Source organism: Stigmatopora argus, chromosome 4 (genome assembly GCF_051989625.1).
Source record: "Stigmatopora argus isolate UIUO_Sarg chromosome 4, RoL_Sarg_1.0, whole genome shotgun sequence".
NCBI lineage: Eukaryota > Metazoa > Chordata > Actinopteri > Syngnathiformes > Syngnathidae > Stigmatopora > Stigmatopora argus.
Window position 1 is genome coordinate 18,842,185 of NC_135390.1, and position 27,303 is coordinate 18,869,487.

A 27,303-nucleotide genomic window follows, 5' to 3' on the forward strand; every position below is an offset into this window, starting at 1 on the left:
TCACTTATAGGTTTGCTTTTTTTTGTTGTATTTTTTAAGTAATTAGGGGGAAATGGCTGGTTTAAGGAGCACATTTTCCACCAACAAAGAGCATCAGAAGTCCAAATGTTTTTGAATGAAAGTGGTTTTAAAAGGCAAAATGTACCGTTTTGAATTCCCTCTAATTTACAGAGCATTTTTAAATTCAACAGTCCTTTCAAATGTCTTTGGAATGGCTGTCAAATTAGGTAATCCGAATTATTTTCAGTGAGAAACAGAAAGAAGAATCAAAAAAACATCTCAAGTTTTAATTCCGTGCTAGGAAATGTACAACAAATAAAATTGTTTCCTTGACCTACTTTCTCAAATCCGAACACGAGCTTTGACTTGTACTTCAAATGTTCTTGTCCTTACTAACAAATTGAAAAATGCACATGTATTATTATTATTTTTTATACATTTTACTAAAATTGTTGGGTTTCACTTGCCTTATAGACTTGCCTCATTGCTGTTGACGTGTGTCAGCTGTCAATCATGCAGGCAGGCTCACGAGCTTCATGTTTTATTTATACATCTCTGGAAGACTGCCAGCTTCTTGTTATTATTGTCGATGTTGGTCTTAGGAGTGACGTCAAACCGCTCTAGAATAGTCGGAGTAACAACAAATGAGCATGTAACAATGACTTGAGTGTGACAGAGCCAAAATGGAAGAAACGGCCTTGTCGCTACAGGGGGGTTGTCATTAAGAGCTCTCTAATAAGTCCCTGCTGTTGATTTGTTTGCCACCTTGCCTTAAAGGCATCCCACCTTGTATCCATCTCGCGGCAGGACCTCCGTTGTGGCAGGCTCGTTTGGGCAGTGGCCAGAGCTCATGCAAAGGTCTGACTTTGAATGAAGTAGTACACAAAGGAACGCCAGAAAGTGCGATATTCGCTGCCAACCCATCGCATTCCTCGTATGTCGAGCATCTAGTAGGTCGAGCTGCTCGTATGTAAAGGTATCACTGTACGCCGTTGCGCTCAACGTGTTTTTCGCACTATAAGTCGCACTAACCAAAAAATGCACAATGAAAAGATTTTAAAAAACAAACAATACATAATAAGTCGCATATTTGGGGGTAATTTTATGTGATGAAATCCAAAACGAAGTAGACAAGCCACCTTGTAAGGCATTTAAAATGAAAAATATATCTAAAAATGGAGGAAACAGCAGGCTAAATATATATTTGTTTTTACCAAAAACGTAATCACAACGTTTCGCTAAGCTCTTTTCAGTTGTTTTTATAAATTAAAGGTTATTTTACCGGTTAACCATGGCCCCAGGCCAAACTACAAAAATAAAAAAGCAACTTAAAGTCCGGGAAATACATTAAATCTGCCGTGTTGTCTTGCTTAGATAAAAGTGTTTGGAACAAGCGCATTCAGACTAACAGATGCGCCTGCACCTGCAAATCATTTCTAATGTTCCCGCATATCTGATGGAGTCGAAGCGAGCGGTCCACATTAGCCACGTAATGAATATCAATTTGTTGCGCGTGGCGAACGGAGGTCAAGGCGCTAGAAACACAAACAATGTGATTACATGCGCATCGAACAAATGTGACAACACTAACTTTCATAAACAAACCGAGAAAACTTGGGTATTGTTGGGATTATTAAGTAAAACATGAACATATATTATGTACATACAGATTTAATACAAAATATTTCAATATTCTTTGTCGTTCTAGATCAAGGGTGTCAGACTTGGGCTGGTTCGCGGGCCGCTTTAACGTCAACTTGATTTCACGTGGGCCCGACCATTTTAGATATAATAGTTAGATATTTTTTTTTATAAATGGATTAAAAGAACTGGATTAAAAGCCCCGAATATTCAGTTTTTATAGATCTAAAACAATGTTTATTTTAGCTTTTTTTTAAATATATTTTTAGAGCACAAGAACAAGAGTGTGGCAGCATAAAAGTTGTCAAGAATCATATTAATAATAGAAATATAACAAATTGGTTCGTCTGTTTTGTGTGTTTTGCATAACTCGCTCTTTTTTTGTTGCTCTATTCCCCATTGTTTTGAATACATCACTCTACCTAATTGTTTGCTTTGAAATTAACCATGCATTTCCCAGCATCCCTTGCACTAGCCTTTTGTAAAATCTACTCCTAATTCTTTTTATCTACGCATTAGGACGATACGAATGATCCTTTTGTTTTATATCGTCATATTGCCCAGCACTAATTCAGAATTTTAAAACTGATACGATTTATCCATGATGATTGATATGGCTACTAAAAGCGTAGTGATTTTAAATTAACAGAAAATAACCCTATTAAACAGCATCAGATTAGAAAATGACGAAAAAATGCAGCGCCAAATTTTAATGAGGTGGTCATCTGTTCAATTGTGTTCTGTTAGACTTTAATGCTTTCATGTCGCACACAAAACAACCAAAACAAGTCGGCCTTGGCAGCGCATAATGGACATAATGTCTGCCGAGCCGCTTTTCATCCGCCGCGGTTCTTACTCGTTCAGACGCTCATTAGCCATTTTCAAGTTTCTCTCGTTGTCTGGATGCATGTTTTTCGTTTTTCACCTTCATGCCCTTTTCTATTCAATGCTGTCTGCCTTCGAATCAGTCCATAATGTGTCGTCCTCGTTGACCTAGCTCAGCGCATTTCTCCTCACAATCTTGCTGCAGCGGTCCGTGACTTTTCTAGCAACGCCTTCACCTATGTCTGAATAAATCCAACCCTCAAAAACTATTTTATGTCTATAAAACCTCTATTGCAACTGCAGCTGCGACACAAAAAGAATCATCAATAATAACCTCATACAATTGAAATATTATTTAGGAATATAGCCATATTTTACTCACCAAATATCCTTTTTACCTGTACACAATATCCATCCTCCTTCTTTTCTATCACCATCGAAGCTAATGCTGAAAGTCGAGCCTATCCTGTCGTATTTCTGGCAAACGTTTTTATTATTTAGTGCTAAAAATGTTCGTTCCCGGTTGCGACAGGCTTGCTTGCTTTGGAGTTGTCCGACCTTTCTTAATGATGTCGAGCTTTTTTTTCTTGAAAAGTCCGTCTTGAAAATGGCTTTGACAGTAAATCTGCAAACAAATCCATTTCTTCTCCTCCTTCAGCCATTGGGGGTTGATAAAACCGCTATTAAATCAACACAACAATATATTTGCTTGTGCAGCTCGCTAGAGATACAGCTTGCTAGCTCTGGCTAGTCCACTCAATCACTAGCCAATCATAGTTGGTGAAAGCGATGACGTATCCCTACGCCTGTGACAAGGCAATGATGTATCTCTACGCCTGCGAGAAGGCCTTGGTGTCACATATTTGAATTCTGATTGGTTAAAGCAACAGTCTTATCGACGCTTGTTTAATGCAGCAGAGCCTGCAGAACTGATTGTGAAGGCCTTGAGGCAGATTTCTGACCCTGGCAACAAATAATGCCTGAAATGTGATTGGTTATATGCTTCAATATGAAATGACATCTGGAAGCAGTGCAAGCAGGGGGAAAAGCAATGAAAGGAAGCTAACAGACAATTTGGAATTACTTAATAAGTATTCATGGACAAAATATAATTCACACCAGTCTGTGATTCAGATATTTCTTAGGCCAGCAGAGAAGGCCTTGAAGGCCCTAACGGCACACCACTGCGTTCTTGCTAACACGGAGCATAAGACCGTACGATTAACCAACTGTTAGAGTTTAAACAATTTTCATTTTAAAATTACCCAAATCTTGTAAGAACATCAAAATATCCCCGTACGAAGGATTGCGTCTGTTTTTACCAAACCGCCATGGCCGTTAATTAAAGGAGTAAATAGCAAGTTAGCCAACTCGCGCAGGTCAATTAAAATAAATAATAAATGAAAGCCGTTCAATTATTCAACGTGCCAGCTCGGATTAACTCAAAGTCCTGGTGGAATCAGCGGGCCCGATACACAACCCTTGCGTTAAAAACAAACGTTAGCTCAGTTCCCCAGTGGGCGAGACGCCGCCGACTGATCGATCGGCGGCGTCTTATTCGGCCTAGCGCAATAATTAGCTAATGTGCTTCGGTGGGAACGCCAACGTCCCCTTAGGAGGTGATCGAAGGGAGGATGGATGGGCGTCGAGGGAAGCGGGGTTATCGGTGCCGGTGTCGGCCAACAAAAAGCCGTCCCGCCTCGATGCGAATTTAGAAATACGACTGCGAACGTTCCCGTCGCCGCGATGTCCTTCAGGTTGTCAATCACCGTACCCAGACATCCATCAATCACATCAGCTTTACGGAGTGACACTTGAGTAGAATATCGTGACTTCTATTGCCATTAATTCTCGTTGAAGCGCAGTTGTTTTGTCGGTAACTTGTTGCTAGGCAGAATCCACTTAAATCCAGTCCCTTAAACCAAGGGTGTCGAACTCAAGTTGGTTCACGGGCCGCATTAATGTCAACTTGATTTCACGTGGGCTGGACTTATATATATCTATATCTGTATCTATATCTGTATCTATATCGATATCTATATCTATATATATATTTTTAAATCAGATTAAAAGAAATGGATCAAAATCCCTAAATATTCCGTTTTTTAATAGATATAAAACCGTTTATTTGAGCTTTTTTTTCGTAGTAAGGGAAAACGTCTTTTCAAAATCAAAATATTTTTTATCATGTTCAATATTAAAATGGAAAACAGAAAATATTTGTGTATATTTATTTTTTAGATTTTACAAAATGCTTTTTGAACTAAAAACACAAAATTGGATTACAAAATTGCAATTATGGAATTACAAAAGGGGAAAATTACGAAATATAATATACACCTATAATCATTGGAATTTGATCCTAAAACAGAAAGTCGGCATTTATGAAATACTTTCTCGGGCCACATAAAATGATGTGGCGGGCCAAATTTGGCCCCCGACCCGCCACTTTGACACCCCTGCCTTAAACCTTCACAATATCAAATCTATGTCATAAATCTTAGCATTCCTGCTATTCCCATTTGAAGGTCACACGACCATTCAAAGCTTTCATTTTAATGAAGTAATTTTTGGGAGGGTTCTTAATCGTTAAAATCAATGTTTTTTTTGCAAAACTAAGCTCAGCGTCTCTCGCGGCCCATTAAGACGAGAAAAAAAAAAGCCAGCATTGAGGAATAACTCCTGGCCTTTTTTTTATTGCAAGGCATGCGTGTTTTGAATGTTGAATGCAGGGTTGTAATTGTTTTTAATGTGCTTGTATGAAGGTCGTTATTTCATGGCATCGTCCTATGGGATTAAGGCAAAAATTATGCACAGATGGTTGGTTAATTGATAGATTCATTTTTCGCTTCATTGACGTTACTACTGGTTCATTTCAAAGGCGTGTTTAATTTGCTAGAGCTCACAGGCGTCCAAATTTGAGTGATTTACACCACCGGGAATGTTTGGAAATCAATCGACTCTATCATGAGTAAACCTACAAACGTCTTGAGGAAGCTACTATTTTGTTTTCAAGCGATCATTTTTAGGGGTCCTTGCCTTGAATATATATTGTTTTCATAACCTAATTTGAATATAGCATTCTTGACTACTATAAATTTGCTACCCTGCACCAAAGCACAAAAAATGGACCAAACCAGAATTAATAGAAAAAGAAAACAAAACTAGTATCACTAAGTAACATGCAATTTCAAAGGCATATGTCATTTTTTTATCCATAAAAAAAGTCTCAAAAATATTTACCTTTACTAAGCTTACCACATTTTAAGTACAGTGGTACCTCGACATACGAGCTTAATTCGTTCCGGGACAGAGCTCGTATGTCGATATTCTCGTAACTTGAACGAACGTTTCCCATTGAAATGAACTAAAAACAAATTAATGTGTTCCAACCCTCTGAAAAAACACCAAAAACAGGATATTGGATTGGAAAAAATGTTTTATTTCTTCTAATTCGCCATCTATTAACAAAGTAACACATAACTAGTGGTTTAATAGTAATAAAATGTGTTTAATAGAAGTAAAATTAGACGCATTTCGCGGAGGGTAGAGACAGCGACATACACAGAGGCGGGGGTGTGTTCGGGGGGACTTAATCCACGGCAACAACGCACTCATAAACGAACAAACACATTTAAATTAACTTGGATTAATATATACAGACACACTCAAACATACGTTTAATATAACTTTACACAAAACTGAATTCTATTTTTTTTTTTTTTTTTTTAACCTTCGTTCTGGGCGGGTTAGCTGTTTGCCACGCCTCCACCCTCACGTTCGCTATCGATGGGCTGTTTGCTGTTGTACTATTCCCTTCAAAATATTCCGAAAATGATGCACACAGATGTCCTCACAATAGGATAACACACGACCACTTGCCAACGAGAAGTAGTCTTGAATTAGTGATCGCTCCGCCAACGGGAGCTAACATGCTAAGGGGGGAAACAGGAAATGCAACCTCCTACCCACGTATTGATTGTGGTTAATGAAGTTTTATCCTGAGAAAGGGTGCCATTGGCAATCGGTGTTGTGTGCACGAGTATACTTCATTACCCAGAAAGCCCTCTTTTTGCCCGCGCATGCGCGTTGTGCGTTTCCTGGTCCATTTGTAGGCGAAACTCGTCTAAATAAATCGTTCAGGGCTCGTAGATATCTGTAATACACGAAAGAGATGCTGCAAAAAAAGACAGTGCGCCACAATGATAAACAGCCTCTGTCATGGCCACCTGGCTTGGTCGCATCTCGGAATTTTGATCATATCGCGGGCGAATTATTCGATGTCGTACCCCGAGCATGTCGTACCACGAGCTGATCGTAGGTCGAGGTACGACTGTAAATTAATTGGACAGACAAATGTTGACTTGTCACTGTTTCGTTAGTCTTGCTACCTTTAGACTTCTAAAAGGAACATAATTTTGTCAACAAAAACATCTCAAAAAACCTTCTCCTGATTTGCTATTTTGATTTTATCCAATTCCTGTCTAATAATCCCCATCTGGACAACCCTAAATTGCGAAAACAGTACGTATTTGTCACCAATTTTTGTCGCCAACAAACTTTGATGACCTCCTACAAGGCAAATTTAAAAGCCATTTTTTTCCAATCTGAAGTGAGCCTTTGAAATAACGTTTACCAAAAAGAAATAATAATATCCGTGGACCGCCACGCTGTGCCTTCTAATTGCAGCCAGGTTGCGCTGTGCAAATGTTCTTTTCCCAAGCAATTTTCAGCTTCACAGCAGCAGATTTCAACACCCCCCCCCCCCCCCCCCCCCCACACACACACACACACACATACACACACTGTCCGGATGGCAGCAAGCTGGAAAGGTGCTCGCAGATATCCTCCCGTAGAACACTTGAACCGAGATGCTTTGTGCAGGGTATTTAATAGGGCATCAAATAGCCTGTCAAAGGAAAGGTGTAAGCCTCCTTTTTCAGCCGAGGCTTTACCGCTGTTCACAAGCTTGCTGCCACAATGTTCCCACACTCTGAAAATCTTTAACCAGACAGTTATTTGTCTCAAACATTGTATATGCGTTACTCTAGATATTTTTAGGCTTTTACAGAAGTCAAAATGCATCCAAAATAAGGTAATAAAAATTTAAGTACATTTTTGGAAGCATATTTTTTTATTATTATTATATAGTATAACAACTTTTGTACTGGATATTTTTAAGTACGTTTTTGTAAGCGTATTTTTTAGTTTTTTATTATAATATAGTATAACAACTTTTGTACTGGATTTTTTAAAGTATGTTTTTGTTAGCGTATTTTTAGTTTTTTTATTATTATATAGTATAACAACTTTTGTACTGGATTTTTTTAAAGTACGTTTTTGTAAGTGTATTTTTTAGTTTTTTGTTATTATATAGTATAACAACTTTTGTACTGGATTTTTTTAAGTACGTTTTTGTAAGCTTATTTTTAGTTTTTTCATTATTATATACTATAACCACTTTTGTACTGGATTTTTTTAAGTACATTTTTGTAAGTGTATTTTTAGTTTTTTTTATTATAATATAGTATAACAACTTTTACACAATACATATTTAGTTATAAATATGTGCTCGCACTAGCCAGTTCCTTGCTACCTGTTAATTTGTAACTAAAAATTTCTAGCGCTCATAATAAAAAGTCTAGAGAATAATTTAATGCAATAAAATTAATTGGTGTGCAATTTAGTGTCCATAGTTGGAGAGCACAGTGATCAATTTGCTTTTGACAAAGTGTTCAGTTTTTCAGTTCTGGCTCGGATTTTATATTTTCGATGAATCAAAATAATGTCAAATCCAACATAAGTCGTTAAACTTCCCCATTATAAATGAATGACTGTTCAAAGACGTGTTGATGGGAAGACATTCCTGAAAGATTAAAAGCTGACAACCAACCCCTTCCTCCCCCTAATGTTATTTAAGCAGTGTGATGAACGGTCGACAGAGTTTTTCTCGCTAAACCCAAGCTGTTTACCTGTCAGGCCAGATTTAAAGGCTCTACTTTTATACCTGTGTCGAGAAAATGCTGCTTTCCTTGACAGTGTAAAGGTGAAAATGATCTTGACAAAGAGGATTTGGTGCTAACACTCCGGAAAGTGAAGCTGTCATTTTTTATTTTGGATAGGGGGGGGAGGCTGCTCAGAAATAGGATTACGCTCTATTCTGACATTCTGAGGTTAAAAGGGTGGCAAGTGTGACATGTGGGTTAATATCCACACAAGCTTAGCGTTCCTTGGCCCGAACCCAAATGGGGGATGTGGGTATTAAGTCTGGCATTAACTTTGGTGAACTGGTCTTTTGAAAAAGGTTCATGTTTGAAAAATATTTCGGTGGGGGTGCTTTATCAGCAAGTGCAGCCCGAGCTTAGGTGCTATTTGACACTTATTTGTGACATGCTCGGATTTGATTTCTCAAGTATTGACGGCAATAGAGCGCCAATCTTTTTCAACTGTGAGGAGCCATAATACCAAACAACTACCGTATTTTTTTGCATATTAGCCGCCTCCAAGGATAAGCCGTACCTTTAAAATTGCCGTAAAATCGAAAATGAATTTTACAATTTCTCTCGTATAAGACGCCCCCTGATTCACAATTTTCACCTCCATATTCATGGTTTTAATAGGGAGTACAAATGTGTTGCGTTGAAGGGAAAATATTAAGAAAAATCATCGCACCTGTTATTTCTGAGATACTGTAACAATCGATTGCTGGATTGCACATTCCTAAAGGTAGACGTAGACAAATTCAAGAAGGAATTCACGTGAGCAGTACAGCCAGGAAATGTATCCGTAGAGGTCTGGTTTGTCACCCTTAGTTAAGATGGCGGCGCCCTGATCGAGCAACGACAGGCACAAATAACTAAGTTTTTTCACATTGTATGCAAGATACGGTTTACCGTATTTTCACGACTATAAGGCGCATATAAAAGTCTTAAATTTTCTCCAAAATAGACATGGCGCCTTATAATCCAGTGCGCTTTATATATGGACCAATACTAAAATTGTTATCACGATAAAATAAAATACATCAGTGGATAGGGTACACCATCCTCTACAGCTCTCACAACTACGGCAAGCAGCCCCCGACTCTACTATTTTCCCCTTAGAAAAAGTACTGCGCAGTGATTGCTGGGTTATGTAGTTCTTTTGTCAATACACCCAATGGATTGTGGCTTGTATACATCGACATCAACACAGCTTTACGAAGCATGGAAGACAGCGTTGGAATAGTTACGCTACCTACTAGCTAGCTACTATTTGCGAATGGATTGTGGCCGCCTGGACGAACGTATAAAACTCAGCGTTTTCGATGACTCATTTGGACAATTGTTCAATTCGGACACAGAAAATAAGGACTTTGATGGATTTGTGGGTGATGATGACGTGAGTTCATTGTAAAATGGCAAAAAAAAAAGTACAACCGAACTCAGTTTTGCTTCCGTTGCCTTTTTAAAAACGTGTTTTTAGCGTGTGGGTGTAGCGTGTATGTTTAAGCTGGTGTATGTTTTGCCATGCCTGGCTGCGTCTATAAAAACGGTGCGTCCTTTGTGTGTGTCAAATACAGAAATATCACTCGTTACTGACACTGCGGCTTAAAATGTGATGCGCCGTATAGTCGTGAAAATACGGTACTTAAAATAAGTGGAATCACAATTATGATTATTTTTGCCCTTGCTACTATCTCGTGGCGAATTATTTTGAAGATTTTCCGTGAAAAAAAACGGTGGGAAAATAAGTTGTTGTAATATTGTTGCTTGCCATTTTAATTAATAACGTTTCGTGTTCACTGCTCACTGGAGTATGTGGTTTTCTGTACACAGCTGAATGCTAGCGACCATTCCTGAACGGAATGTACACCTTGTTTGTTGGAGAACTGAGAAAAGAAGGCAATTGGTGGTAGATTATATTTTTCCTTGGAGTCCTCCCATTACTCTGAAGAGTCATTTAGGAGAGTCACTTCCTGTGGGATGAGGAACAAAGGATGTTTGCTGTCTATTCATCGGAAATAAAGAATACAACTATGATGAAGTCATCAACCTATAATTGCATCCCAAGAGCCGCGATGTTCCGCTTGGCATCCACCTCCTGAACACATCGATTCTCCAACGGCCTATTTCGACGAAGTTGGCGCTTCCCTTGAGCTCATTTCGCCACTGAGTTCTTCCCCCATTCGGGAAAGTGTTCTTTATGGCCAATTCCACAAAGCGCAGCGTTCTATTACGGCCCATGATTGAACATATGGTGACCTCTCAGTCAGCGTTTCCTCTTTTGTCTCGAAAGTTGCGTGTTCTGCCAACGCCGGCGTAGGTTAATCAGAGAGGATGCTAATTTCCCGCCTTAACGAACTCAATTCTCTTTGCTTTCTGTTCCATGATTGAATTGATCACATTAACACTGCAGGGTGAGATTGAGGAAAAAAATCATGGCTGGATTTTGTGTTTTTTTTCTTCTGTCAGACAACTACCAGAGGAAAAAAAAACCTTTGGCATCATTGTGAGTGTGCATTTGCCGGATCTAGCTGGGTCAAGGCGAGTGACTGGCAAGCGCGGCAGCGAATTAGGACTGGAAATGATTTTGTTGCGCTGCCAAAGTGCGTTTCTGTGCTGTCAATCAGAGACTTTAACACAGAAGGACACAACTGAAGTACTTCATCATGGATTCTATGATTAATTCATAATGGATTATATTGATTAACAATGTTTTGTCTCATCCAGAGTGATGGTAGTACAAAAAAACAGCATTTTGGATGCACCTGATATCATTTTACCAACTGAATGACAGTTAAAATCAAATGTGTCATCTGAATGTTGCAATGTTTAAGTAAGGAATATGCTTTTTGTTTAATTTTAAGGCATGTGTCCTCGGGACTTTTCTCTGGTCTTGGTATGATAGACAGGTACGCTCAATTTTGTCTGTTTTGTAGCTGGCAGAACCTCCTTAAGTGACTTTGTCGTGCTGATGTCAGTCCAGTGCCTTTACCGCAAAGCGACCCCACTTTGCACTCTAGGGTCGTTGTTGACTCTCACTCGGGGCAACACAATATGAGACGTGACCCCCGAACAATCAGTCTTGGATCAATGCAAAACGCCAAGGTGACTTTTTCGAAGCTTATATACAGTTAATTTGTGCTTGCAGCTTTAAACAAGCATGTTTATAGCCAGAGAGTTTCCATAAGTTGACATTTTTATCAATGGTTTTAGGTTTTTTGGTTTTACTTGTAGTTAGTATCTTGCTAATTTTTTTATCCTATGTTTAAGGGGACATTTTGTCAATGTAAAAATATGTATTTTTATGTAAACCATACAATTTCGGCATAATGTCTTTCTGATGGACAGCAACAATATGAGGATTTAGACATTAGACAATTTGTCTTTAAAGTTCACCTATCAGCTCAAGGGCTACTTTACTAAATTAATAGATTAGATTTCATGGACACACAAACTACCATATTTTCACGACAATAAGGCGCACAAAAAAGTCTTAAATTTTCTCCAAAATAGACAGGGCGCCTTATAATCCAGTGTGCTTTATAAATGGACCAATACTAAAATTGTTATCACGATAAAATAAAATAAATCAGTCGATAGGGTACGCCATCCTCTACAGCTCTCCCAACTACGGCAAGCAGCCCCCGACTCTACTATTTTCCCCGTAGAAAAAGTACTGCCCAGTGACTGCTGGGATATATAGTTCTTTTGTCAATACACCCAGGGGATTATGGCCTGGCGATCGGCATCAACACAGCTTTACAAAGCATGGACGCTAGCTACTAGCTAGTTACTATTTGCAAATGGATTGTGGCTGCCTGGACGAACGTATAAAACTCAGGGTTTTCGATGACTCATTTGGACAATTGTTCAATTCGGACACAGAAAATGAGGACCTGGATGGATTTGTGGGTGATGATGACGTGAGTACATTGTAAAATGGCTAAATCAAGTACAACCGAACTCAGTTTTGCTTCCGTTGCCTTTTTAAAAACGTGTTTTTAGCATGTGTGGGTGTAGCGTGTGTGTTTAAGCTGGTGTATGTTTTGCCATGCCTGGCTGCGTCTATAAAAACGGTGCGTCCTTTGTGTGTATAAAATACAGAAATAGCACTCGTTATTGCCACTGCGGCTAAAAATAATAGGCGCCGTATAGTCGTGAAAATACGGTAGTCATTTTCTGTGAAATTCCCGCCGTCTGTAGGAATACTTGCCCTTGACTACGTTGCCAGTTTCAACTATGCAAAGACAAGCCGTTATAAAAGTTTCAGCGCACAATTTTAATCGTTTTGTATCTGCGTGAGTCTTGATCATTTATTTTTTAATACACTAACCCCATGCTATCATTTAATTAGTGTGTGAAATCTCATGACGCTGGGACTTTAATGTCCATATAGTGTTAATTGGACAATTTCATCCTCACCATTACATTGCCATGTGGTTGAAATATATAATTTATCATACAAGGCTGACAAATGTGACAAATGGTTTCTACATCCGAGACGACGCTGATGTCACTCATTTTTGTCTTTCTAGATGGTTTGTCAACATTTTTCACCTCTGTTGCTTGCCCCCCAAAAAAACACGGCTGCTGTGAAATCAAAAGTGTTAGGATTGACGCTTCAGACCGCTTAAATCTTCAATCTCCGTGGAATTGTATGCCTCGTTTCATTTCTTCCTGTTAGCCGAATGGTTGCTGACATCTCCAAAATAAACTCGCTGCGACATACAGAAGATGGGACGTTAGACATCACCGCGTTTACTGAAGGGAATAGAACAGTTTGCCCTTCGGTCACAGGTGGAATTCTTGAACTACTCAAGTGGATATTGTTGACAATGATGTGTACCGGCTCGTAGGATAGAGTAGAGCTGTTTTAGGATCAAATTAAAAAGAAGAGTATATATGTATATTACATTTCCTGATTTTTTCCCCTTTTAAATCAATAATTGTCATTTTTTAATCCATTTTTTCTGTGTTTTTAGTTCAAAAATCATTTTGTAAAATCTAAAAATATAGAAAAAAGGTAAAATAAACATTGTTTTAGATCTACAAAAAACTGAATATTCAGGTATTTTAATCCAGTTCTTTTAATCCATTTATTTAAAAAAATCTGAATATTATATCTAAAATGGTCCGCCCCACGTGAAATCAAGTTGACGTTAAAGCGGCCCGCGAACCAACCCAAGTTTGACACCCTTGGAATAGTATTCAGAGTTGGATTCAGAGATTGTGTTGATGAGGTGTTCTAGAAAAACCCTTTTGGCGATGTATCACACAAAATTACTTTTGGCGTAATATCAGGAGATTGAAGTACCGTATTTTCTCACATAGCTGTATTTGTAACTAAAAAATAATGATGACTGAATCGAGGGTACAGCTTATATGTGCACAAATTAGACTTGCACGAATTTGCAAGGTGACAAAGACAAAATGCCATAACGCAAGACAATGCGGTCGATATGGTCGTTTATTTCAAAATAGAGAAAAGATAAACATAAAACGGTAAACAAAATGTATTTTGGCGTCTATGAATGAAATTCAAGAAAAACAAACAAACCATATCTTGCATAAAGCATGAAAAAACTCACTTGTACCTGCCATTGCTCACTCAGGGCGCTGCCATCTTACCTTTAACAGGTAGTTAAACGTGCTTTGACTGGTCTTGATAGATAGCAACTTCGCTGAAACCAAGATTTTTTTGTTGTCTTTTTGGGAGTTAGAGCTGAGATATGACCAAAGACATGCAAAAACTGGTTACACTTGCAAGAGTGAGTTTAAGAGTTACGTAAGATTCGGGTGAATAGGACTAATGGTCAGTTTTCTGATAGGCATGAGCGATAAAAAATCATCTTAACGTCACGTAGCAGAATTCTCTATTCTTGGGATTGCATTTATTTGATATTTGAACGGTTTGCCTTCAGGTCACAGCTTGCATTCTTTACCCAGAAGTCCATGACTTTTAATGGCAACCTTCCCTTTTCCGCTTTCATGTTCTCTAGGCGAGCAGCTCGCTTTAATTAGAATCAAAAAGTCGAGGCCCATGCAAAATCTATGAGCACTGACATTTGCGGCGAAGGCAAGAATCCCTTTAGAGAACCCTTTCGTCGTCTTTCAAGGCTTCTCGGGAATATCCCACACATTATTCACCGTGTAGTAAGAACATTCCGCCTCACCGTCCTCAGCCTCCAAGACATCGGGGCGTCTTCGGATAGGTTGCGAGTCTGGTGAAGAAAAGTGTCAAAATGATTCATGGTTATCGACGCCGCCTCTGATGCCTGTGGCTCCATATTTCTACTGGTGCTCAGGTCATTGGTCTATGTACAATTCCACAGCCTTGTTCATTTGTCTCTGAAACCCTGTTTGCGCTGCTAAGAAATGACCTGAAGTTAGTGGCCGCAGGTTAAGTTAATTTCACGTGACAAGGTGGATGCCCTGACTATGTTCGGGAATCATTTCTGTTGTTACACGGTCAATATTGTAACCCGCATAGGACAGCGAACATGGCTAGCGCTTGTCTTCGATAGCCAAGAGCAGATTCTTGATGGAGAAGGGGTTGAAAAAACAGCTTTTTCCGATTGAAATCAGTTAATGGCTTCGTAGAGTAAATTTGGGTTAAAAAAAATTAAGACACTTTGAAAGGAGAGTGCATGGGTTGCAAACAGTTATTGGAAAAAAATGTTTTGTCACTTGTTTACTTTTGTTTTGTTCGTTAGGTAGGTGCGTTGTTTCCGATCAGACATTTTTCCCGATCAGAATTTTGGATTACCGTATTTTCACGACTATACGGCGCATCATATTTTTAGCCTCAGTGTCAATAACGAGTGCTATTTCTGTATTTCACACACACAAAGGACGCACCGTTTTTATAGACGCAGCCAGGCATGGCAAAACATACACCAGCTTAAACATACACGCTACACCCACACGCTAAAAACACGTTTTTAAAAAGGCAACAGAAGCAAAACTGAATTCGGTTGTACTTTATTTAGCCATTTTACAATTTATTCACGTCATCATCACCCACAAATCCATCAAAGTCCTCATTTTCTGTGTCCGAATTGAACAATTGTCCAAATGAGTCCAGGCTGCCACAATCTATTCGCAAATAGTAGCTAGCTAGTAGCTAGCATAACTATTCCAACGCTGTCTTCCATGCTTCGTAAAGGTGTGTTGATGTCGATGGCCAGGCCACAATCCATTGGGTGTATTGACAAAAGAACTATATATCCCGGCAGTCACTGCGCAGTTCTTTTTCTACGGGAAAATAGTATAGTCGGGGGCTGCTTGCCGTAGTTGTGAGAGCTGTAGAGGATGGTGTACCCTATTGACTGATTTACTTTATTTTATCGTTATAACAATTTTAGTATTGGTCCATATATAAAGCACACTGGAGCGCCCTGTCTATTTTGGAGAAAATTTAAGACTTTTATGTGCGCCTTATAGTCGTGAAAATACGGTAAATTTGAATTATGTTAAAGATATTGACGGAAAAAAATTTTGAATGTGCTTTTTGCGCGCATATCCAAAATAAAGTATTGAAAGTGTAAAAAAAAATCTTTAAAATCCCCCCATGATCCCCAAATTATCAGATCAGGTGAGTAAATAGCGAAAATCAGGTGAACCAAATCTAAAAATATCTCATCCAGACATCCATAATAAGGAATTATGCTTGTAGTGATGGTATACAGTTTAATTGTACTAATCCAGATTTTAATTCTTGAAATTTAAAAATTGTTCTTCCTTCTGTCATTCTGTTTTAAATTGTTCTGGGAGTAAATTTTGCCCCATAATTGGCATTAAATTCCGTTGACGAGGGTTCAAAGTGAGATTTAGTTAAGTACAAGGGCACGGTTTAGTGTGTAAACGGGATTACAAGTGCTAGTGACAGCCCCTTCATTTGGTCAACGCCTCTTGTCTTCTGGCCTTTAAACATCAATTTAATCCACTCCTCCATTCTCCTAAAAATGAACGACCTCCTTTCTCCCAAACTCCGTCTGGATTTACTCTCATTCCACATGGACGCCGCCTCAACCCGACACCTGGCAGCCGAAGCGGCGCACGGGTTTAGTTTTCGCGCCTCCAAATCGATGAGGCACATCCAGCCCTCCGTGAACGACAATCCTCTTTGCCCACCAGTGTGTGTTTGTGTGTGTTTGTGCACGTCAAAGCAAGGGAAAGTCACCCTGACCTTTCCCGCTGAGAAAATGAGCCGAGTCAGGAGACCTTCAGTCCCGGTATAAGAAAAAAGAGTTGGGCGGAACCATGACAACGAGAGGTCAGGGACCAATCAGATGAAAGGATGACTTTGTCATATTAGTGCAGGTCCATCATTCACACCTCTTGGGCAGAATTGAAGACAACACCATATGTTTCTTGTCCTTTGGGGGACTTCACCCTCTGAAAACTAGAAGTCTTCTTGGTGTTTTTTCTTGGTCTGACAGATTTGTTGTTAGCCGCATTGAACAGAGTCACCCGATCAAAATTCACGATAGGTCTCTCTTGTAATCGGATTGAAGTGGAATTCACAGTTTTGGAGGCGTCTAGTCGCTGTGTTATGACACCTATGGATTTAAGGGGAATTACATGCGTTTGAACGTGACCGGACATTTGGTCGACGGACGTTTGGTCGACGGACGTTTGGTCGACGGACGTTTGGTCGACGGACGTTTGGTCGACGGACGTTTGGTCGACGGACGTTTGGTCGACGGACGTTTGGTCGACAAGGAGGCAGGGAGGGAGGGATTGGGAGGGAGTGAGAGAGAGAGAGATAATATTGTATTGGTCGATATGATAGTTGTCAATATAGTCTATGAATTCAATTTAAAATGAGTTTCATTTAATATGTACACATTGAACTCAAAGGAATAACAATAATGTTATTTTGTTTGGAAAATTTTGTCACTGAAAAGTGTCCAACATTGGAATAAAAAGCATTCTTTTTATCAAAACCACATATTTATATAGATAAGTCAAAATACTTTTTAAAATACTCCTAAATTGGAACAAAATGCAAATGAATAAATAAATTATATTGAAAATAAAAGGTCAACATGACTTGAACTCCTATAAAAAAATGTAAACCAAATAAACTTACATAAATACAGCTCACAAATAAATTAGCAACTCCAATTTATTCGCACCAGTAATTCAATGTTTTTTCAATCAAGACTAGTAAATGTCCAGACTTTTTAAGACCCCGTGCAAATATATTGTTACAGCCTTAGTCGATGGCAGCCAGTGAATGAATCAACGACTAACTCTCAACCTGACCAACTTGAACCAAATCGAAACAGAAAAGTAAACCAAGTGGCAAGGCCATGAAAGAACGTGTGTCGCCTGAGCTCATGAAATCCCCCCGTGGGTAACAAATGACTCGCTGGAGGTAATTGACTATTATACAACAGACCATAAAGCAATAACGATTCCGCTCTGTTATTGTACCCTTACATTTCACAGCCGTAGTTTAGAATGGGAAAAATAACGGTGTACAATGTGGCTATGGCCCTTACCGTATTTTATCGTATATACGCCGTATTTGTAACTGAAAAAAAAACTGAATCATGTATGTCCACAAAATAGACTTTATTCATTAAAATGGCAGGCAACAATAAACTTATTTTCCCACTGTTTTATTTCACGGAAAATCGTGAAATAATTCGCGATGTGTGGCTTATAGTCGTGAAAATACGGTAATTGTTTCCTAACCAAAAAAGGCATTGCTCTTATTGGTTGATACGTACCCGACCGAGTCTGTACGCCAGCCAGATATGGCGCTAATGTGCTTTAATTTAGCACCGCCTGTCATTTGTTTTCCAAAATGGGCTTTGGTGACTTCTTCTCGGGTTTTAGCGGCAGCCATCTCTAATTTATTGAATCTGCTTTTGCGCACTCTCCGGCGAGGCGTCAATTATGCAGAGTACTATTGATTTATTTATTTTTTTTCTTCATGCGGCTGAGGCGGGAAGGGAATCCACGTCACCGCTGACAACGCCATCAAATGTTTACGAGAATTATTTTTGCGGATTATTGAGCACGTGAATTAAATTGCATATGGATTCATCAAAGGAGAATTGGAGAAATAGAGATGATCTGATGTTTTATTCCATTTTGTTTTCATTCTTATTTGTTGTAGGAGTAGAAGTGGGGATGAGGCCTTATGGGTCACTTCCTGTTTATTTTGGAGCATTTTTGGGCCACTTCCTCATAATTATGGGGCATTTCCTGTTTATTATTAAGGTGATTTTGAGTGAGTTCCTGTTTATTTTAGACAATTATTGGGTCACTTCCTCATGATTTTGGCTGTTTATCATTTAGGCCATTGTCACTCTTACTCATTTAATGTTTATTTGGGGGCATTTTCATGTCATTTTGTGTTATTTGGCATTTCCCGGTCAATTTCTTTTGAATTTATGACATTTCCAAGTTATTTTATGTTGATTTTTATAGCAATTCTGGGTCACTTACTGGGGATTTTAGGGTATTTATAGGTTCAGGTCTGGGATTTGGAGGCATTGCCAGGTCCCTTTCTGTTATTTTGTGTCACTTTCTGTTTTCTGGGTTAGTTCTTGTTCATTTTGAAGCATTTCTGGGTCACATTCTATTGATTCTAGGTCAATTCTTGCTGAATTGGAAGGGAAGTCGCACTGGAATATGTCGCATTTTTTGAAAGGGCAATTTCTTATTTGATCTGAAACAAAGAATAAACATCTGTTTTTCAGATTAAAAAAAACATAGGCTGTCAGTGGTCAGAGAGAAAAAAATACATATCATACCTGTCAACCTCGGCCAATTGCTCCCCTTATTAATGATTGCAATTCCCCTTATTAAGCGATTTAAAGAATAGAATGCAACGCGGCACATATTTACTCACATTGGGCGAACTTAAAAGTCTAAATTTTTTCTCCAAAGTGGAAGTATAGTGCCCAATCAGTCGTTGTTCCTTTTTTATACACTAAATTCAAGATTCTGTAGATGTCGCTGTATGACGCTGACAGCTTGACTGTCCGGGTACATTGCTTGCTGACGCGCTATGTTTATATAATGAAAAGGCGGATGTGTGAAAGTAAAGAAATGCTTAAAGCATTAAAATACTATTAGCAGTTACCGATGACGTTTTTGTCTGCTACCAGTGACCAAGACGATCCGGATTAGAGCTGAAATGGGGAAGACGAGATCAGTTGTACAAAAAACGTACTTAAAAAAAATCCTGTACAAAAGTTTTTTGATGGCGTACACCACATGTGTCAAAGTGGCGGCCCGGGGTCCAAATCTGGCCCGCCGCATCATTTTGTGTGGCCTGGGAAAGTAAATCATGAGTGCCGACTTTCTGTTTTAGGATCAAGTTAAAATGAAGAGTATAGATGTATATTACATTTCCTGATTTCCCCCTTTTAAATCAATAATTGTAATTTTTAATCAGTAGCCATTTGGAGATCAAGCAGAACAGTACGTGACAGAAGAAATAGAGAAAATAAAGTAGTAGTAACAGTAAGTACTACTGTAATGAAATTGTAAATCCAGAAATCCTACTCCAGAAAATTTACACCCGCATAGAAAACATTGAGATTAATCTTTGAATTAATGTTCTCAGCAAATCATTTTGAATATATATTTCCTAAAATAATGGGAAATTATTTAAAATTAAACTAGTATTAAAAGTGTGTTCCATGGCATTTTCAGGTATTGTTCTTTAAGCCCTCTAGTCTGTCCAAGACACTTAGAATTTCACCTAAGTCTTCTAGTGTTGTTTTTTTCTCAGTGTCAGATAAATTACATTGCATGATCTCCAAATGGCTACTACTTTAAACGCAAAGATAAAATAAAAAATATTACAAATTGGCAGCACATTGTAGTACGTACTTGTATTTAGAAATATGACCAGCGGGGGGCAGTACAATACATATCTGTAACGGGCCGTATATGGCCCGCGGGCTGGGGTTGAAAAACATGTATACACATGATCCAGGGGCGGAGCGAGCGCGCGAATCCCGTTTCAGCGAAACGTCTGTTTGGCGAACTGTCTGTCGGCCAAACGTCCTTCGGCGAAACGTCTTTCGGCGAATCGTCCGGTCACGATAAAAAACGAACATGAACACACCCTTAAAGAGCCGCAGTGGTCCGGAGTTCAGACCTTTCTTTATTTTTACCATGCCTTTCGCTCTCGGCGTCCCCCCAAGCGAAGGCCGCCGAAAGGATTTTTTTTTGTTTGCAGCTAAGCGAAAGCGGCAGCCCGAGTCCGTTTTGTGGGCGGAGCCTCCGTTTGCACCGTGTCTCCGGTGGCATCCCGACAAAAATTTGCCCGGCTGCGCACCGATACACCACGGGGGGGCGGCCGGAGTTTAATTAACTTCCGCAATGTCGGACGAGGCCCGCGGCAGCGATCCCGTGCGCCGTCTTTAATTTAGCCCGCGGAATAAACAGGGGAGCAGATGCCAGCCGTGGGCCGCTCGCTTGTAATTAATCATGTCATCTAGAAACAAGCGAGGCGCAACCTCTGACGGCCTTGTGCTACATTTAGACAGGCTGGATGTGTCATTATCGCAGCCGAGCAAGTCTTGACCTTTACTGGCGTGATGCATCTGCCCGTGTTTGGCTCTCCGTCAACAAGCATCTTTCAGAATTGGAAAAAAAATAGAAAAATAATTACGGCAGACTGTTGCCCGTTTTTTTAATCCCAAAAGTCATGCCTTGAGAAAAAGAAAAAAAATCCATCAAAGTCATACAAATTACATTTGGAAACACAAAACCCTGAAGATTGAAAATGGAAACAAAATTGAAATTTAATGGAAGAGGAAAAATGGCAGAGAACCTACAAAATAAAAACTAAAAAAGTATGGTTACAACATACGTGTCAAAGTGCCGGCCCGGGGGCCAAATCTGGCCCGCCGCATCATTTTGTGTGGCCCGGGAAAGTAAATCATGAGTGCCGACTTTCTGTTTTAGGATCACATTAAAATTAAGAGTATAGATGTATATTAAATTTCCTGATTTTCCCCCTTTTAAATCAATAATTGTCATTTTTGGTACAAAATCTTGCAGTGGAGGAGGAGCTTTGCGTTGGAAGATTTTGTAAACTAGGTGTTGGGAAACTGATTGAATGAATGATATTCTAATACTGACTGCTGGGGAAAAAGTCCCATTTTCCTATTAGAAAGGAGCATGTGTACATTTTAATTCCCCCGCAGTGATGCGACACCGTCACACCTTGACAAACCTTTTCCGACTTTTGATCTCCCGTCAGTGGTTTTGCCCGCGAGGCTTCCATCTGGCTTCCTCAATATCACACTCGAACCTCCTCTCTTTTGTACCCGCACACTAAACGCACAATTTGGTGATTGATGAGCCATTAGCTAGCCCGGCCTTGACCGCGGAGAACCTGGCGGGGACTACAGACGGAGAAAGAAAGAAGAAAATGCTTTGTTAAAGGGACAGTGCTGTTTTAAGGAGTACGTTGGCACGGACTATGCGTGTAAATTAAGACTTTTTTTTCCCCTATTTTGTCTTTTCAGCTGTTTAGGACTAAAGTGTTGGAGTTGGGCGCCAAGCTGCTCCCGGCCTTCAACACGCCGACGGGGATCCCCAAAGGTGTCATTAACTTGGGGAGGTGAGCATCAGCACTGACCTGAAAAATGCACTATTTGATTTTGCATGAATCATTTTTGTCTTAATATATGTTTTATTGAAATAACTGCGAGACTGATAACAAGCATTTTCGCTCAGGTTTTAAAATGGTAGCCAGGGGGCTAGGTCCGACCCGCCGTTGCATTTTTGTGGTGCGAGAAAATAAATCTTGTCTATTGACTTCATATTTTAAGAGAATATTTACTGTTTTGCCCTCTTTTTATTTTATTTATTAAATAATACAATTATTATTTATATAATAATAATAATAATAGATAATAATAATATTTTTATAATAAATTATATGATATTATAAGTGTATTTTCCTTTAAAAAAAATTGAGAAAGTGGATGTTTATAGTTTTTCCTCTTTTTTTTTACCAAAGATTAGTCAATGAATGAAACTAAATAAATAGATTGTCTATTGACTTAATATTTTAAGAGAATATTTACTGTTTTGGCCTCTTTTTATACAACGTTTTTTAAATAATACAATTATTATTTATATAATAATAATAATTTACATAATAAATTATATTATTTTATAAGTGTCTTTTTCCTTTAAAAAAATTTGAGAAAGTGGATGTTTGTAGTTTTTCCTTTTTTTTACTAAAGATTAGTTTGTAAATGAAACTAAATAAATATATTAAAACGAAATATTTAGTTTTGCCCTTTTTAATAAAAATAAATAAATTGAAGTCTTGTCTATTGACTTCATATTTTAAGAGAATATTTACTGTTTTGCCCTCTTTTTATTTTATTTATTAAATAATACAATTATTATTTATATAATAATAATAATAGAAATTATGATAGAAAAAAATTAATCAACTATCAAAATAGTTCTTGATTTATTTGTCAATTAGTAAAATGATCATTAACTCTTCTAGACGTCCAATCCATCTTCGCAGCAACTGTGTAAAATAGTTATTTGTCTTGGCCGACATAATTGCCCTCATGGAAAAAAAAACCCCCAAACATAATTACTTTATGGCCCGCAATAAAAACGCGTGCCATCTCACAAATCAAAAGAAACCCACTAAAACATTTAAACATGACTGAATATTTATCATCAATTCTATAAATGCCATGAAAAACAAACTAGTCAGCATGTTTGCACTTGGCGTAAATGTCCTCATTCATTCCAAAACCTTCATTCAAGCCTCTAAACCAAACTCATTCGCCCCTATACATATGTAAACCAGATTTTTTTGTATTAATAAACTTTTAACCAAGTGTTTGGCACGCTTTCCAGTTAACGTAGCGCTTCCTCGTGTAGTGTTTATGTGATTTCAATTAGACGCTAATCCATGTGCGTAAACAAAAATGGCCTGAATATTTTTTGCATGCATTCCATTAGACGAAACAGCCCGGTTCGTTCGTCTGTTCCGAAGCATTAACTCGTCTCCACTAAGCGGCTAATAAACAGACAGCCAACACGGCATTTTAAACACACTGTCTGTTAAGTTATTACTTTTGCTTCACGCGTCGGGTGGGAAGCAACCGAGTGCGGTAGACATCTGCTGGCTTGCTCCGTTACCTTATCTTATCTTATCTTCTACTGCACATCGGGACAAAGACAAAGGCTGGATGTTACGTGATGGGTGATCATGTAAGGTGCAGAAGTAACCACGATAGGATTTTGTCAACTACGATGCGACCTTTTACTGGCAGGAAAATGCGACTTCTCGTCTTTGTTTTTAAATGTTAGGCTCCAAAGGGCACCTGGTGGGTGTGTGGCTGCTTATTCTGTGTGTGTTTTGCGTTGCGTTGCAGTGGCAGTAGTTGGAGTTGGGGCTGGGCGTCGGCCGGGAGCAGCATCCTGGCCGAGTTCGGGACCCTGCACTTGGAATTCGTTCACCTCAGCGAACTCTCGGGTGACCCAGTCTACATCGAGAAGGTAAAATATATTCAACTTGAAGTTTAGACTACGAGTTGCAGTTATAATGTATGTTTCTGGACTATAAATCGCACCTGAGTATAGGTCGCAACAGCCAAATGGGCTAAATAGGCATCTGTCAACATAACAGTTTTCAGATAACTACAACCTAAAAAAAAGGTTGTTGTAGTCAGAGAGAAAAAAACATGAACAAAAGTGCGCTTTATAATCCGGGAAATACACACACAAAATATAAGTCGCACTTGAGTATAAGTCGCAACAGCCAAATAATGCACAACGAATAGGAAAAACACATGTCGCACTGGAGTATAAGTCGCACTTTTGGAAAGGCATTTTTTAATTTAATCAGAAACCGAGAACAAACATGGGTTAAAGTAACAATAGTAAAATGGAGTAAAATTGGCTAAATAGGCATCTGTTAGCACAACAGTTTTTCAGATAAAAACAACCTTTAAAAAAAAGTTGTTGTGGTCATAGAGGAAAAAAACATGAACAAAAGTGTGCTTTATAGTCCGGGAAATACACACACAATATAAGTTGCACCTGAGTATAAGTCGCAACAGCCAAATAATGCACAACGAACAGAAAAAACATGTCGCACTTTTGGGAAGGTATTTTTTATTTAATCAGAAACCAAGAACAAACATATGTTTAAAGTAAGAATAGTAAAATGGAGAAAATTGGGATTAATAGGCATCTGTTAGCACAACAGTTTTTCAAATAACTATATTCTAAAATAAACAAAAAAGTTTGTTGTGGTCAGAAAGAGAAAAAAAATCATGAACAAAAATGCGATTTATAGTTCAGAAAATACAGTATATATTTTTTCAACGGAGTCGGTGGACTTCTTTGAAAGCAAAATTTTCACCAAGAAACGATCTTATAATAGGACGCAAGCTTTTCTTATGAATGCTCTTGTTTGTGTTTACCGTACAGGTGATGAACATCAGGAAGCTGCTGAATAAAATTGAGAAACCCCAAGGCCTGTACCCCAACTTCCTCAGTCCAGTCAGCGGAAACTGGGTCCAACGTGCGTACGCTTCCGTCAATGATTGACATTTTCCTTTTAGATGATCTCGTAAATCAAAAACCTCCTTACGCGTATACAGCACAATAAATCCTGTTGAGCTTCTCTTGACTTCACATTGAAATTCATAGCTGAATATGATATTTCATCGGGGGTGTGCTGGCGACTCCCACGCAATGTTCTCACAATGGCGCTCGCCCATGTTTGTCCTCGACGCAGGCACGCTTCTTCCTTTTTGCGAGATAAAATAGACAACTAGCAACAATTAGCCTCTGTATTCATGTGGAATTGGGTTTTTGCGGCCCCCTCGCCGCCCTGATCATTTTCACGCCTTTTCTGGTAAATCGGAAAGGATCCAATTTTCCCAAAGTAATTGAATTTATTATCATTTCAATAAGGAAAAAAGCGGTGGGAGTTCTGCAGAAGCTGCTTTGATGTCGCGCATTAATAAGCCGAACTATTGACGAACAGTGCGGACGCTATGAGAGGCAACGGTTCTGGAAACCGCAATAAAATCGATATTTTGATTGACGGTGATGTCGGTCAATGAGTTGAGAACGTGTGCGGTCGATTGGTCGCCGGTCTTTTGGTCGCCCCGACCACAACAACGGGCGACCAAAAGACCGGCGCCAAAACAAGGTAAAACAACACGGTCTACGCATCAATAAAAGCCAACAATGGCCATGAGCAGTTTCACTGAGCCCACGTGTGAGTGTAGAAGAGTTTGTATGTACATGCGTTGTCCCTTTAAGAAGCTACGTCCGTCAGGGTCTTAGGAAGTTCTCCAACAAAAAACAATAAAAGTCCGGGAAATTTGGAGCTTTTCTTTAGCCTAATAATTAATAGGGTATTAAGTATGACTAAATAGTCATTCACACTTTGTATTTAGGGAATTTGAGCAACGATTTAAATGGTAATTATCACTTACCTTCCGGGCGACCAAAAGACCGGCGACCAATCGACCATGTACCGTTGATGTTGACTTACCGAGAGTTACCACTTGTTCGTTGCAGATCACGTTTCCATTGGCGGATTGGGAGACAGTTTTTATGAGTACCTCATCAAGTCGTACCTGATGTCGGACAAGACGGACGAGGACGCCAAGAATATGTACTACAACGCTCTGGAGGTACGCTATACTTAAGCATGGGCGATTTCGTGATCGTGGATCGACAAAAATTTAATGGTGGAAATGTTATCGCTAGTTTGAATTATTTCTGGCGATTTATTTCATTCTAGTTGAGATAAACTGGAGGACTAAACTCGTATGACGATGGAAATTATGCACACTGTTCATTGGAATAAAAAAATACTTTGCGATTTTTGAAAACTCGTTAGCACATTAGCGCGGTGATGAAAATTTGCAGCGTTATTGAACTTTCAGAACAATCAATATTTACACTCACAATTGCCACGGCAACAAGAATCGTAGCAACTCTCCGTGACCGGACGTTTGGTCGCCGGACTTTTGGTCGCCGGACTTTTGGTCGCCGGACTTTTGGTCGCCGGACGTTTGGTCGCGGACGTTTGGTCGCCTGGACCCAAACAACGGGCGACCAAACATCCGTCGACCAAAAATCCGGCGACAAAACAAGGTAAAACAACACGGTCTACGCATCAATAAAAGCCAACAATGGCTCTGAGCAGTTTCACTGAGCAGACGTGTGAGTGTAGAAGAGTTTGTATGTACATGCGTTGTCCCTTTAAGAAGCTATGTCAGTCAGGGTCTTAACAAGTTCTCCAACAAAAAACAATAAAAGTCCGGGATATTTGGAGCTTTTCTTTAGCCTAATAATTACTAGGGCATTAAGTAGGACTAAATAGTAATTCGCAGTTTGTATTTAGGGAATTTGAGCAACAATTTTAAATGGTAATTATCGATACCTTCCGGACGACCAAACGTCCAGCGACCAAAAGTCCGGCGACCAAACGGCCGAGTACCGCAACGCTCACGTTTTACACCGCCAAAATGACGTTATATCAACAAAAAAACTGTATCGGACTACTTCTACGACTCTGTTACTGTCAGTAAATAAAGTTTTAAAAAAATTCCCCAAAAAAATCAGTTAATAAAAACAAAACAAAAATTGATATCGGCGACAATTGGGATAATTTTTAGGGTCACGTCACCCAGCTACGCAATTGCCAAATTCTCTGTTACTGTCAGTAAATAATGTTTAAAAATGATTCCAAAAAAAAATTGAGATCGGCGACGATTGGGACAATTTTTAGGGTCACGTCACCCAGCTACGCAATTGCCATTTTTTTTTCGTGTAGAATTTAGCCATTAAGATCAGTTAATCGTCA

General features: G+C 39.1%; 1 protein-coding gene across 2 annotated transcripts in view; it reads left to right on the plus strand.

Moving 5' to 3' along the window:
• LOC144073458 (mannosyl-oligosaccharide 1,2-alpha-mannosidase IA) overlaps nucleotides 1-27,303 on the plus strand; it is a 135,438-nt gene that overhangs the window by 100,887 nt on the left and 7,248 nt on the right. Inside the window, exons 6-9 of one of the 2 annotated variants that reach the window (XM_077599294.1) lie at nucleotides 21,959-22,052; nucleotides 23,842-23,969; nucleotides 24,906-24,999; nucleotides 26,010-26,125. In XM_077599294.1, coding sequence (XP_077455420.1) covers nucleotides 21,959-22,052; nucleotides 23,842-23,969; nucleotides 24,906-24,999; nucleotides 26,010-26,125 — 432 coding nt within the window. Of the gene's footprint in view, nucleotides 1-21,958; nucleotides 22,054-23,841; nucleotides 23,970-24,905; nucleotides 25,000-26,009; nucleotides 26,126-27,303 lie in introns of both variants that reach the window. The other variant, XM_077599295.1, reaches the window with a different exon arrangement.